This window comes from Triturus cristatus, chromosome 5_2 (genome assembly GCF_964204655.1).
Source record: "Triturus cristatus chromosome 5_2, aTriCri1.1, whole genome shotgun sequence".
In the NCBI taxonomy this organism is placed as follows: domain Eukaryota; kingdom Metazoa; phylum Chordata; class Amphibia; order Caudata; family Salamandridae; genus Triturus; species Triturus cristatus.
The window spans coordinates 702,080,916-702,096,318 of record NC_140588.1 but is presented as its reverse complement, the minus strand read 5'-3'; the positions used below and the strand labels follow the sequence as shown (position 1 = coordinate 702,096,318).

At 43.9% G+C, this 15,403-nt stretch overlaps 1 protein-coding gene across 2 annotated transcripts in view; it reads left to right on the top strand.

Annotated features, from left to right (window-relative positions):
• The window catches only part of SYTL4 (synaptotagmin like 4), a 559,448-nt gene extending 544,276 nt beyond the window's left edge, over positions 1-15,172 (top strand). For both annotated transcript variants that reach the window (XM_085607791.1, XM_085607792.1), the window contains 3 exons: positions 8,750-8,849; positions 9,747-9,955; positions 14,180-15,172. In XM_085607791.1, coding sequence (XP_085463917.1) covers positions 8,750-8,849; positions 9,747-9,955; positions 14,180-14,316 — 446 coding nt within the window. In that variant the 3' untranslated portion in view covers positions 14,317-15,172. The remainder of the gene's footprint in view (positions 1-8,749; positions 8,850-9,746; positions 9,956-14,179) is intronic.
• The last annotated feature ends 231 nt before the right edge of the window (positions 15,173-15,403 follow it).

The window sequence follows — 15,403 nt, the reverse complement described above, 5'->3', positions numbered from 1 at the left end:
CCGGCTGCCAATCAAGGGAAGAACCGAGGACAGGAGGAGCCTGCCTTGGCATCCGCGCCCCGTGTGACGGATAGGCCACCGGAGGTAGTGGACCAGGAGTCCGCGGAGGGGGATGTTACCAAACTGGAGAACCTACCCATCCCGGCCGAGTGGCACGTGGAGGGAGGGCCGACCAGGGAGGAATTCTGCAAGGGCCAGAAGGAGTGTCCTACCCTTGAGGGACTGAGGCGACAGGCCGAAGCCCAGGCAGCAGGGAACGTTGAGGGGAACTACAATATTTACTGGGAGGATGGCCTCCTCTACAGTGAACCCAAGGCACCCATGCACGGATCGTCACGGGCCTTGGTTGTCCCTCAACGTTACCGAGCCTTCCTTCTGGAGTTGGCTCATGAGATCCCCTTGGCAGGACACCTGGGGCAAGACAAGACCTTTGCCCGTCTTGTCCCACACTTTTATTGGCCTCAGATGAAAGTGTCGTCCGACACCTACTGCCGGACGTGTGTGTCTTGTCAAGCCAGTGGGAAAACAGGGGTGAAGCTGAAAGCTCCCCTGGAACCACTTCCTGTCGTTAGCACCCCCTTTGAAAGGGTGGGCATCGACATTGTGGGTCCGTTAGATCCGCCTACTACAGCTGGTCACCGGTTTATCCTGGTTTTGGTGGATCATGCCACACGGTACCCAGAGGCTATACCTCTGAGGACCATTACTGCACCTGTTGTGGCTAGGGCCCTGATGGGAATCTTTACCCGAGTGGGTTTTCCCAAGGAAGTTGTGTCCAACAGGGGGACCAACTTCATGTCAGCATACATGCGGGCGATGTGGAAGGAGTGTGGAGTGACCTACCGGTTCACCACTCCTTACCACCCCCAGACCAATGGTCTGGTGGAGAGGTTCAATAAGACCTTGAAAGGCATGATCAGAAGTCTGCCTGAAAGCCTGCAGAGGAAATGGGACGTCCTCCTACCCTGTCTACTGTTTTCTTACAGGGAAGTGCCACAGAAGGGAGTGGGCTTCAGCCCCTTCGAGCTTTTGTATGGGCACCCTGTGCGTGGACCTCTCAGCCTGGTGAGAGACGGATGGGAAAGAACTCCCAGAAAGCTTCCCCAGGACGTGGTGAGCTACATGCTGGCCTTCCGGAGCCAAATGGCTAAGTTGTGGAAGCAAGCTTCTGACAACTTGGAAGCCAGCCAAGCAGTGATGAAGGCGTGGTATGACCACAATGCTCACCCGGTGGAGTTGGAGCCTGGCCAGAAGGTGTGGGTGATCGAACCAGGAGAGCTTAGCGCCCTCCAGGATCGCTGGTCAGGACCCTTTGAGGTGTTGGAGAAGAAGGGTAAGGCTACCTACTTGGTGGACCTGAAGACCCCTCGTCAGCCCCTACGGGTGCTGCATGCCAACCGCCTCAAACCCCACCATGAGAGGCCCGAAGTCATATTGCTGATGGTGACTGACGGAGAAGAGGACGTGGAAAGCGAGCCTCTCCCCAACTTATTTGCGTCTCAAGAGAAGGATGCGTCGGTGGAGGGAGTGATTCTCTCCCCATCTCTAACTCCTGAACAGCAGGAGGACTGCCGCCAGGTCCTGGGGCAGTACTCTTCGTTGTTCTCCCTTGTTCCGGGTAGGACTCACCTGTGCGTCCATGACGTGGACACAGGAGACAGCCCACCTGTGAAGTCAAAGATCTACCGGATGACAGACAAGGTGAAGGCCAGCATTCACAGTGAAGTCACCAAGATGCTGGAGCTAGGAGTGATCGAACCTTCCAGCAGCCCCTGGTCCAGTCCGGTGGTATTAGTACCAAAAGCTGTACCACCGGGTGCCCAACCGGAACTGAGGTTCTGTGTGGACTACCGGGGACTGAATTCAGTAACCAAGACTGATGCTCATCCGATCCCGAGGGCGGATGAACTGATTGACCGGCTGGGAGCTGCCCAATATTTGAGTACCTTTGACCTTACATCCGGGTACTGGCAGATCTCTCTGACTGATGGAGCTAAGGAAAGGTCAGTACCAATTCTGCGTGATGCCCTTTGGGCTCAAGAACGCCCCTGCCACGTTTCAGCGTCTGGTGAACCAGATCCTCGCCGGAATGGAGAGTTTCTCTGCTGCTTATCTGGACGACATTGCCGTCTTCGGTAACAGCTGGGAGGATCACTTGCGTCACCTGCAAACTGTTCTCCAGGCCCTGAAGCAAGCTGGTTTAACGATCAAGGTCAGTAAATGCCAGATCGGGCAGGGGTCGGTAGTGTACCTTGGACACTTGGTGGGTAGGGGAGCGGTGCAACCCCTCCAGGCAAAAATCGAGGCAATCATGGCCTGGGAACCCCCCAAGACTCAGACTGAGGTCCGAGCTTTTCTGGGCCTCACCGGATATTACCGCCGCTTCGTGAAGGGGTATGGGACCATTGTGGCCCCCCTCACGGAGCTTACGTCCAAGAAACAACCTCGACGGGTAGTCTGGACGGAGGCTTGCCAGCAGGCCTTTGTGAAACTGAAGCAAGCCATGTGCGAGGCCCCGGTCTTAAGGGCCCCAGACTTTTCCAAGGAGTTCATTGTCCAGACGGATGCATCGGAACATGGCATTGGGGCAGTGTTATTGCAACTCAATGAAGAGGGTCTGGATCAACCCGTGGTCTTCCTATCCCGGAGACTACTTCCCAGGGAACAGAAGTGGAGTGCAATAGAGCGTGAAGCCTTTGCAGTGGTATGGGCTCTGAAGAAGTTGCGGCCATACCTGTTTGGCACGCACTTCCTAGTTCAGACCGACCACAGACCCCTTCGTTGGCTGATGCAGATGAAGGGGGAGAATCCCAAGTTGCTAAGGTGGTCTATCTCCCTACAGGGAATGGACTTTCAGGTGGAACATCGGCCTGGAGTGGACCACGCCAATGCAGACGGTCTCTCAAGGTATTTCCGCCTTAGTGATGAGAACTCCCAAGGGGTTGGGTAGCTCTCCCCACTTTCAGCTGGGGGGGGGACGCGTGTTAGACCTGTCAGCCCTTTGGGTGGTCCCTCCTCATCATTATTTATTTTGTCCCACTTTGGCCTCAAACCCTGTTATAATTTTTCCTTTTTGGGAACCACCAGACTTTTTAGTGTTGATGCAGGGTCAGGGAGCCATTTTCCCTACCCCTGGAACTTCTGTCTGAGGGCCTGAGACACAAAATGGTGGCCACCCATTGTCACCTGTGACCTCACCAGAACACACTAGAGATTTCTAGAACCTTCTGCAACATTCTAGAACCCTGGGACAGAGGGAGGCAGTTTAGAATGTTGAGAGGCCATCTCAGAGTGGCAGTTGGCAACTGACTGGAGAAGAGAGAGGACAGAGACAGAAGGAGGTCGGAGTAAGGCAGCAGAGGTGGAAACCAGTGCTTGGAGTGGGGTCCAGAAACCCACCCTTGATGCTAGTCTCTACTGACCAAGCCCAGCCTAGAGCCCTGTGTGGGATCAAGACCAGAAGAACCATCTTAAAAGACTGAAAAGTTGGAACAGGCCTTAAAGAAGAAGAACAGCAAGTTCCTGACCTGTTCAGCAGTGTCCTCCTGGAGTCCTGACGTCGAGAAGCCTGGAGACCTGGGGCCTGAGGTCGAGAAACGGCGCTGACAGAAAGCAGACGTCGTACCCGGAGCCGCCAGAGGTCGAGTGAGGGCGCCGACAGAGGTCGTGGAGAGACACCGGAGGTCGAGTAAGGAGTCACCTGAGGTCGAGGTGAAGCGCGCCGGAGGTCGGGAGTGGAGATCGCACTCCGGAGACGCCCGGAAGCGGGGAGACCGTGGCCCTGCGACGCCGGAAGGCGACATCGAGCCGGAGCAGCCCAGCGACATCGAGCCGACGCCGCCCAGCGACACCGAGCCGAGGCCGCCCAGCGACATCGAACCGGAGCCGCCCAGCGACGTCGACCCGGCGCCGAACGGAGCCGATCATCGTGAAAAGGGCAGTAAGTGGTAGAAAGGGCATCTGAGGCCCTGTGGAGCCCTAAAAGACCATTCTAGGGGCTAAAGGAGTGTTAGGACCAGCCAGGGAGTGCTGGGGGGTGAACTGAGACTGGTGCAGGGACCTGTGTGAGGGACTGTGTAGTTGGGAGAGCCAGAACCTAAGGTTACCCTCATTTTACCTCAGCTTAGGCCCCAGCCTTGACCAATCTAGTTGGGACATCCCCAGGCCACCCCAGTGACCACTAGCTGTACTTGGGCACAGTAAAACCAAACTACCTCAGGAAAGTGATGTGAACTGTAATTGTCATTAATTGTGTTATTTAAGTTATTGAAGGTGCTTTATTTATTAACTGTATTTATTGTCTGACTGTATTTATTCCTGCATTGTATTTATTGTCTGACAGTATTTATTAGCCATTTGTATTTATTGCACCCCTATTTATTCCTTGCTTATTTATGACCTGATCCTATTTATTGAAACCCCACTGTGGTATTATTTATTTGACCTCCCCTTTTAAAGGAGAATCTTATGGTACTGTATTTATTTTATGAACCCTGCAACTAAGAGAAAATAAGATAAAGACAAACTACTTTCTTTCATAATTTTTACGGTGTAGTGTCGTTTTTGGAACGGATGAACGCATGGTTATTGTGAGGGTGTGACGTACGCTTAACACGGTGCCTGACCCCCAACCGCTCGAGCCAAGCTACCATTGTGCTGGGAACCTGGTGACTGCTAACCCGGTTGCCCGGTTTCCAACAGTATTATAGTGCAAAACTTTCTGAAGATTAGAATTCACAATTATTATGACATTGATAATGTGAAGGATAACCAAAGAACGAGAGGGTATATTAACGCATCTTGAATCCTCCTCTGCAGTGCAGGTAAAACATTATTCCTCTCTGGACCCAGTCAAGAGGAAGAACTATTTGCTCATTTGAAATGATAAGTAGAGTAGGTATCACCAGAGATGCTAGAGAAAACAGCTCAAATATTTGATTTTGAAATAAGTAATAAACAGTATTATGGTGCTCACAAAAGTGGATGCTTTTGTGCAAATGGATATTTTGGCAAATGAACACAAGCAGAAGATAAGAACTTGAATAATATAGTGATGATATTGAGAAAACTGTAGCAGAAATGTAAAAGTAAATAAAAAATAAAACCAAATATATTGGGCTGGGAGGTTAGTTAACTAGAGGGTATCCAAACTCTTCCTCTAATGTGAATTGTAACATCATGCTACAGTGGTTTTGGAATGGATGACGTGAATATTAGATACAAGAGAAGCATTGTGAGTTGTGTAATGTGTAAAAACGGCAGGTAAAATGAATTGGTAATGCAATCATCATTATTTGGTCATAACATGAAGACTGTTTTTTCACCTGCAAATTGTATTGGTTCTTAATCAAATGTTTGTTCTTAATCAGATGCCCGATCAATAGCATGAGAAGTAGTTTTACAATCCATTGTATGAGAAATAGTCACAAGTAATGAACATTACACTTGGGGTATGTAAATACACAGAATGGACTATGGGGAAGATGAAATATAAGAAACCGTGAGACATTGTTTTCCTACTAGTCGTCAGGAAAGAATGGGGAACTAGGATTCGGGGGCCCTTGTAATACAACAAAAAGTTCTATCCGTAGTTGGTTTCTGATGTGTCCTCTTTGTGTATCTATCATACCTGTTAATCACTTCCCATAATTTGCAGTAATTACCTATTTCTCCTAAAGTATATGATTATTCTAATGACAGAACTATGTTGATTAAATATTTTCTCATCGGCTAATTCTTCTCTAAGAGCGACAATATGCTAAATGGTGAAAGCACCAATGCACTTTAAGGCCCTTCAACCTGAATCACCATTAGACCCAGGCCCAATCCATTATTTTTGCTTTCTCCTACTGAAAGCAGTCACTATTCCGTTTACTCTGAAGATCATGGATGCATTACCTTGAGACCCTTTAAGTCAATTTAATGGTGATATATATATATATATTTTTAAGCTGTACTGTGGTTCTAGTCCGTTACCTTCCCATTACTGTACTTCTGAATCTGTCTAAAATCCTTGAAGCTGTTGTTGCTTCTCACCCCAGAAATCATAATGTGTGGAACAGTTTTTTTGATGAATCCAAAGTTGGCTTCTGCCCCCCGTGGAGCACCAAATCTGTGCTTCTGGTGATACCTGATGATCTTCTGATGACTGTGCACTCACTGATCATGCTAGATCAAGTTATCACACATTGTTGACACAAACATTTCACCATCCTTTTACATTACCTTCAGCAAACTATGCTTGGAAGTAGTGGTCATGGTTTCGTTATTTTTTAACAAGCATGTTACAAATGGCTGCTCAAATGAAACAACTCACTAGTCGAGTTCTCCAAGAACCATCATTGTTACTGAGCCTTTTCATCATCAGTGTTGAGCTTCCCATGGCTTTCGTTTCTATATGTATGCAGGCAGTAACCAGATTCTCTTCCAGTTGTGTACGGATCAATATCGCCCCATTAATAACTAGCCACTTTGCTCATCGGAAGCATAGGACTGGATGGGCATTCATTGTATCAAGATAGACTTTGAGACAGAGGTGATGGTTGTTCAGGACAGTGAGGAGCTCTGGAGGGATGCCTTCTGTCCACAAGAACGGAGCGTATATCCTAAACCACCATAAACTATGATAAATCTGAATTTTAAGATGAGTGTTCATCTCTCTAGGTCCTCAGATCTTAACTATCATTCCTTTATTCTTTTGCATGAAATTACCTAAAGATTCTGTTTTGCCCTACTCCCCAAAAAGTAAGATATGCTGCCTGTAACAGCCATCAATTGGACTATGGGAACTCTTTGTATGGGTTTACCCTAATGTCTTTATGCTAAGCTTCAGGTCATTCCAAATTCCTAGACACATTTGGTAAATGATTCAAAGAGGTGGCCACGACTCCCTTTATTAGTTTGCTTTAATCCTGGTGGTCTTGGCTGTTTAAACCTACATGCAAAGTCAATCAATCGATCAACACGATGGAAAGCACCACATTAACATGTAAGTAAAGAGCAGCCGGAGGAGTGTACTAAGTTACCTTTACTGGGTAAAGTATCCAATGCAAAAATAGTCAAGACAAGACATGATTCCACAGATCGGGGACTGCACCCAAACATTATTAGGAAGGGATATTAAAACAAACGAGCACTGTGGTGAGATGAGACTAAGTAAGAGTCTCATAAGATTGGAGAAGATGTTGTAAATTATAAGCACTCGGCAAAAGACAGCACAACCATGAGGAAATATATATGGAACTGAAGCATATCCTAAAAATACTTCTGTAGAGCACATGAGATAGATTTGGTGGTTTTGCTTTGTACAGGAACTTAGACAGAACATGCAATTGCACAGGGGCCTAAATGGACTCTGACATGATTATAGGGAAAATGCATTGTAAACCAGTCACAGACAAATGCTTAAACACAGGAAAAATAGATACAAAGGATTATGCATCTGAAAAATGGAACAAAGTAGTGAAGCAACAAGGGAGCCATATTGATTTACACTTAACCTGTGTCCACTAATAAATTATTTAGCTTTGAAACCAATTAACAGTGTAAAAGACAATTTTGTTTAGACAGCATGAAATATTGGATATGTGCAATGGAGAATAGTTTTACGAAACATGCTTTGATGTAGTACCCTACTGTGCTTTGTTGCTGAATGATCAGGAACAAGATAAGTTAAAATCACTATTTGCAAAATGGAGTGGCTACACACATCATGAATGGTTCCCAAAAGTGTATTTGCAATGCGAACAGGCAAGACCAGTAATGCGAATATCAGAAGTACTTATGGATTAAAGGCTCAGCAGGCCATCTTTATTTTGCTTCTCTGTAGGTTTCTTTACTTTAATATGCAACCCTTTATATGAGTCTGAGAGAAAACACTTCAATGTATAGGCTGATCTTGTGACTGAAGAAAATGAATAGAGAATGAGTACCCTGGGTCCAGAAGTTGGGAAAATAAAATGTAACGCATATTGAAGGATGGACTCGTCAACGTGTAAGAATTACAGTCTGAGACCTAAAGTTATAATCTGTAAATTATATGTCCTACTTTGTCATGAGTTCAATAGATACATGATAAAGAGAGAGTACAGCAAAACAAGCTTCTTAATCTTTATTCTGGCTTTGAGTGCCTCATGTTGCTTATGTAGAGTGGGCCAATTGCCTTCTGGAGCACCAAACAAGAGATAACATTTTAATAATGGGTGTTATTTTGGACCAACACACACAGGTCACTCGAAGTCTTCAGACTAGAGCTGCTTCCTTAATAGGAGGTGGATATTTGCCTTTTTTGAGAAAACATTTAGAAAATATCCTCCAGACACAATTGGAGATGCAGTGACCAGTGTATGAGCTATTTCATTATTTTAGTCCAAGATATTGAGTAGTGTCCTGAGACCTCCTTTGCCTTGTGGTACATAACATTAAGATGAGTGTTGGCAGTATTTTGAGCCCTGTGTTCTCATTCCATTTTAAACCTGTTGCAAGATCTTAAATTACATCTTGCTTGTACTGGATTTTACAGGAGCGCAGTCCATTGACTGAGTGAAGTGTAGCCTACATCTTGAAATAAGTATGTCTGCAACATTATGCAACACTTACAGATGCTTGAACAACCTTCTGGGTAGCTTTGCATTAAAGGAATTGTATTACCTCTAATGGGAGAGAAATTGAGGCTTATTCGTGTGGCATGGACAGTACATAGTATTACACACTTTTCAATGGAATTAGTATTGATGATGTGTTTTTGCAGGTAAAGGAGACACAGGTGGCGAGCTCCAAGTCTGGATCAAAGAAGCAAGAAACCTAACTGCTGTCAAATCAGGAGGAACATCAGACAGTTTTGTCAAGGGGTGAGCTTGTTAAGTGAAAAATTTAGTGATTAGGAGACACTCAATCCATTTGCCTTTTTTCCCAAATAAATAGGCTAATGGAAAGAAACCATGCTAGTCTTAATTATGAGGGTATATTACAGCAGGCATGATTGTAGGGTGGCTAGATTTGGGTATTATGTACAATAGTATATAATTTATATGCTAGATTTGAGATTTTATATACTTAAAAAATTAATCTATGTGTTGAGCTTGAAAATTAAGGTGGGTTATTACTTTCTCAGTGGTATATCTCTTAATTCTTCGAAAATTGCGAAAGACTGTGCTAATCAAGACAAATGTATGTGCAAAACTAGAACTTATTCATTTTTCTTTTACGTAACAGACGTCTTTGCTTTGAACGCCCACACTGACAATCCTTCCATGAAACTTTTCTATCACCATCTAGTTTCCATATGGTGCACTGTTTAGAAAGGCCTTTAGTTTGAAAGCTAAGCCAAGAGTCTGGGATTTATTGTTACTTTGTTTTTAGGTAACCCTATTCATTGTAGAACTCTCAGCCACCTTCCATTCCAAAGATCAGAGTTGTCTAGCCAATCATGCTACTTAGTAGGCGAGTGGGACCTTCTCATTGGTCCATGAGCAGTTCTCCTACCCAATTCTCCCAAAATATAAATACGTTGGATAAAAGGGAATCCGAAATCTGCTATCATCTACTTCATTGTTGCCCCTTCTGGAAATAAACCTGCAGTTTGTGTAGGTTTTTAGCTTGTGCTCTGCACAGTTTGTGGGTTGAATAGATGTAAAATGTGTGGGTTAGTGAATGTAATAGGCTACTAGGGATAAACTGTACTATGACAGTGGAACATTTCTCCAGTTTTATTTCACCTTAAACGTCTCACACTGTCCCTTCATTAGATATCTGATGCCTAGTAAAAGCAAAGCAACAAAGCGCAAGACTCCAGTTGTGAAAAAGACACTGAATCCCAACTACAACCACACATTTGTCTACAACGGTGTGAAGCCAGAGGAACTTCAGAATATCTGCCTGGAACTAACTGTATGGGATCGTGAGCCCTTATCCAGCAATGACTTCCTGGGAGGAGTGAGATTGGGTGTTGGCAATGGTAAGGCACTGTGTGGTCAAACTGATCCTCTACTTACAATTGTTGTAGTTTCACTTAATGAGTGTCCCGAAGACAAAGAAATGAAGAGATATATGGCATCTAGTTCCCACATGATTACTAGCTTTATCTAGTTCCCATATGGTTACTACCTTTTTCCCTGTATTTTCAGTATTGTTTGTTTTCTATGTCGTTTAACATCTTTGTCTCCATTTGTCTAATTTGCTATGCAATGAACATTGCCAACCAATTAACATTAAAACTCTACCAGTAATTCTCCTCAAGGCAATCTGCAGCACCCTGCACTGTCTTCCCTTTGATACTGGTGGCCATCACAGCATCCTGATGCAGAGATTCAGCTACGCCCTTTATCTTTCTTCTCTGCTCTGGACAGAGTTTCGAAGCAACTAGTTTTTAAGACCGCTGCCTTCAAACTTTGCAGAATCCCTAAGCCAAGCTTGGTTTAGCTGTGGGAACAGGAGGTGCAAAAGGCATCTATTGTATGAAAGATGCAAATGATTGGCCTTCCCTTCAGCTCCACGTGTCATTCATCCAAGCAACTTGAAGTGCTACTCAGAGAGCATTGAAATACAGCAAAGCAGTGATTAGGCATCAAGGCTTCTTAAGTTGAGATGATGATGTTATTTTATGTTTCTTTTCAGTTTGTTTTTTAAAGCATACTGCTGCAGCAGATTTGTACTGTGCAGATTTCTGGTGCCAACTCCAGTACAAGCTGCACTCGAGCGGATGGACCTTTAGTCCCGGTCCAGCGCGTGACACAACACATCAGATACATTTTAAACCCATTAAGTGCGTTTGGCCCCACACACAAGACTGAGAGTGGTAGATCAGCAAGCCTAAAATGGTTAGTAGCAGTTTAGCACAGATACAAACTCCAATCATTTAAATTAGTCGTAAATCAGTAATCAGTACATGAATGCATTTGACAATGTGATTGTGATCAATCCAAAATCGCTAAGACAAACAAACACTGCAACTAGGACATGCAGCATCCCAGTGTTTTTTTTGTTTTTATGAACAGAGTCTGCTCACGGTGAGAGCTTATCCAGTGCCTCAGATTTATTAGGGTCAGAGAACTCGATGTGTGTACTAACAACCTATGGGACTTTTAATAAGAAGTAAGAGAATTGCAACCTGATGCCTCTAGAAAAGTTCGAGGTCTTGAACCGATGTTCATAACGATAGTCTTAATGCAGGACTGGATGCATTCATTTTTTTCATCTGAATCATTTTTTCGGTAAACGGGGCGAGGATTGATATGTGGGGCATTCACAGCACAACATCACAGTTTTTTTTGTCGAAATGTCTTTGTTTTACCACATAACGTAACAATCGTCATCTTGTTATAAATCTGATATTATGTATCTTATTTCAACATATACAGTGTGATCATTGGCCTAATATACTAACAATTCCAAATTTTCTTATGTTTCCTACTGTAAAGAAATAAACCAATACCCCCCAACCAGCGTCTTTAATCCAGTATTAGGTGTGTTTATGTGTTATTCTTCATTTCTCAGGACTTGACTTGTGTGACCTCAGTTTGTCCCTCCTGTCCTATGGGGACCCCTGAATTACACTGCTCAACCCCTGTTGGGTCTAGTTGTGATGACTGTGGTGTGGCTATCAGTTCCTGTATCATAGTTCCTCAGGCCAATAATACGTCTGGGAGTTTCGCATCACACCTGGTTTTCCTCATATGCTCCTCCTCTGTGGACGCCCATTCTTTAAGATCTAATTTCCATTTCTCACTAGTCTGGCCCTGCGGGGACAGCCAATGTATAGCGATTTGCCTTTTTGCCATTGTAAGTCCCAATACCAGAAACCGTCTGGTCGTTTTACACTTCGGGTTGCCCGGTATCAGTCCCAGAAGGCACGTTGTTATTTCTGGTGTTACCTTCCATCCTGTCACCCTATTAAGCTGTTCTAAAACCTCTGCCCAGTAGTTTTGTATACGGGGACACTGCCAGACCATGTGTACAAATTGCCTTGTGCGAACCCAGATCTAGGGCAGTGGAGGTCTCTTGATGCATTCATTGTGTGCAGCCGACTGGGTGAAAGATATCTCATATGTATTATATTGTATTGTATTTGTTTAAACCTAGCCCCTACGAATCCGACAGCGATAAAGGATGATCAATAATCTCCTGCCACCTTTCCTGTATTTTTAGGGGTTTGCCTGGTCTATCTTCTCTCTGTAGAGGTGTATCACCAACTTACGCCCTCCTGCCATAGAGATCATGGTCTCCAGTGTTTGAGAATGTGTGGGAGTATCTGGAAAAGTCGGCCAGAGTTGCCTGGCTGTGGCTGCTATTTTGGCATATTGCAGAAATTGCCCATTTCCTAAGTCGAATGCCTCTACCGCATTCTTGTATGTTATAAACCTGCCTTCCGGATATAGGTCCGCCAACTTTCGGCCGCCTCCCTATCTCCATTTCTCTATAGTCCTAAACTGCGGGATCTCCCAAACATCGGCCTCTGGTGCGAAGGGCTTCCTCCTGATTACCGTCTTAACTGTTCTCTCCCGGACGTTGGCCATTAGCCGTATCAGAGGAGGGAGTCTGGCGTGCCCCTTCCTTTCATGAGCAGGGTTGCCAGCCTTTGGTTCCCAAATGTACCCTCCAATAAGGTCCTTTCCCAGGAGGATTCAGTATCCAGCCAAGGTATTGCATGCTGTAGCACATTTTTAGCCATCGATTTCTAACGCATTTGTAATTAAATCCAATTTTAATGGCAATAGACCCCTATATAGTTCAGAGACGTTGCTCAGAAATTTACACTCGCAGCTGACTTTTTTTCTTTAACCAGTCATTTGTAATTCTACTGGCACAATCTCATGGCTATTTTAAGGATAGTTGAAAGCAAAAAGTGGTGCTCGGCTATTACATTTCATCCCTTTAAAAGGTAAGAGTTGAACAAACAATGAATTTGTATAGCACTAACCCATGCGTAACTCATAACTAAAGAAGTTATATTCTTACTTGTAACTATTTCCAGAAAAGATTCTCCCCGAATCTGTGTGGGCCTCGCCTGAAAACTGCATTCACAGCACACCTTTGCAGTCAATGCAGACTTCTGAGTAAAGCTATTTGAAACTCACTGTAGCTTATAAAAACATCCACTTAATAAATGTTTAGTCCAAGATAGAGTGATGGAGGTGCTGGTCTGATAACACAAAGACGTCCGTTCAGATGTTTAAAATTTTTGATTGTTATTCTCAATGAGCTTCCACAAAACGGCTCCTCTTTTAACCAAGTTATCAGATTGTAGAATAGACTCAGATGTAAGCCATTCATAACCCAGTGTGTGGGTCTCCAGACCAAATAACTAAATCACTAGACTATCCAGATTGTATCTTTGTTCTAGTTAGTCATTATAGAGGTCTTTGCAGTTCCTCAGTTTCTACTTGAACCAAACATTTCGACTCAAATACCCAACATATAAGTACATCACACTAGCTGTAGACCATTCTCCGTTGCCGGCAGGACTTCAACTCGGACAGCGTTATTGCCGCTTAAGTGCTGAGCTGTAAAGCAGCGCCCACATTCAGCTAGAGTTAAGTACCCAGCAGTTGGAGTGCACAAGTCAAGATGAGTACAACAGGAACCAGATTCCACTGACCCACAAATACATCAAGACGAAAGGTAGATTTTAAGCAGTAAGCAAAGGTGGCTAACCCTAGAATTATTAGAAATAACCACTGGCAGATATTTTGACAACTACCAGAGCAGAATGGAGAGATGAGCATGAGTAGTGTAGTCGAGTGTAGGTGTAACAGCAACTTTAAACATATTTCCAGGTTTAGTAATGCTATGCACCAGTCTGAGATCACATTAGAGGGGCGCACTGACTTGTTACCAGAGTAGACCGATTTGTTTTCCCAGTTTTTGCCGCCCACATTATGGGTCCTCCAAGGAAACTTGGTCTTGGGTGCAAGCAAAGAGAAGTGATCAATTTATGCAGCTTTAAGTAGTTGTAAACTTGAATTCTGATCCTGTTGCTTAACATAGGTATGTATAAATGTTGAATCCGACCTTAGCATCTTAGTGTTGCTGATTGTTTTGTATTTTTAGTCAAATGTACATTTGATTTTTTGCACATTCTAGCTAACAGCATGTTTGAAATTGTTATCTGTATATGGTATTGGTGTTTATTAACAACGTAACAGCATGCTGTGTGTAACATTTTTTGTTCTTTCCCAACCAGGTCTGAGCAATGGAGAGGCCGTGGACTGGATGGATTCCACTGGAGAAGAGCTGAACCTGTGGCAGAAGATGAGGCAGTTCCCTGAATCCTGGGCAGAAGGCACACTTCCACTTCGATCAACCATGGTCAACAAATGAGGACACAAATTATACTCGCACTGAGCTAGCATCTCTGAAGAGATACGGGACAAAGGGGACACTAATTTACAATGAATTCTTTAAAATATGTGTGTATTAATACAGAATATAAAGTGGATATTCTATTTGAAAGCATATACAAAAGGTTTATTATGTTTCTTCCATTATGTGAGGGGGAGTTTGACAGCATTGACTGCTTATTTGTTTGTCTATTCAAAACCCAATGCAGAGGTGTCGGGGGATCTTGTCATAATTCCATGTTGTGCTCCTTTTCTGACCCCATCCCAAATCCTCCAAAGTCAACTACCACACTACAGAGTGGAAAGATGCTGCAGACCGCAACAGTGAAGTCCACCTTACAATATTTTGAGTTTTGCGATGCAACTGCAAATGCTAAATTCAGATCCATATAAATACCCCCCATATGTTTTATTTTTTTATAGCACTATATTCTGTAAGCTGTACACTGACATGTCTACTGTAAAATCTCAAATTCAGCATCGCTGAACATTGGTGAAGACGACACTTTAGAAAACAACACATTGTTTGGAATTGCTCTCAATATTGAAACAGTACTTAATTCCTTTCAGGAGAACATTCCCTGTCCATCTCCAAGCAAATGCTCTTTTTAAAAAACATGTTATTTTCTTTTTTCAAATACGAGTGAACATAATCCTATGGAATATTTCTCCAACACACTTCTTAGAAATAAGTCACTCAGTATATACAAACGTTCTATGTATGATGTAAACAAATACGTACGTCACCTACAGTCTTTGCTGTTTTTCTGAATTTTAATCTATTGTCTCGATTTATTTGTGTTTGTTTAGATCGCATTAAAAAAGGATAAACTATGTATTTGCAAAGTCTTTTCTAGCCATGCCATATTCATTCAGTAACACTTGTTAATTTGTAAGCAGATGTCCCAGAGATGTCCCCAGTACAAACAGTAGTAACATGACACAGTGCATGTATAATGCACCTATGTGGGGATACGTCTGTGCTTGAGCGGACAGTTGTTCCCCGTCTTCTTTTGCTTTCTATGCCCTGCTCTGTGTCTTTTTTTCTTCCGTGAATTCTACAACAT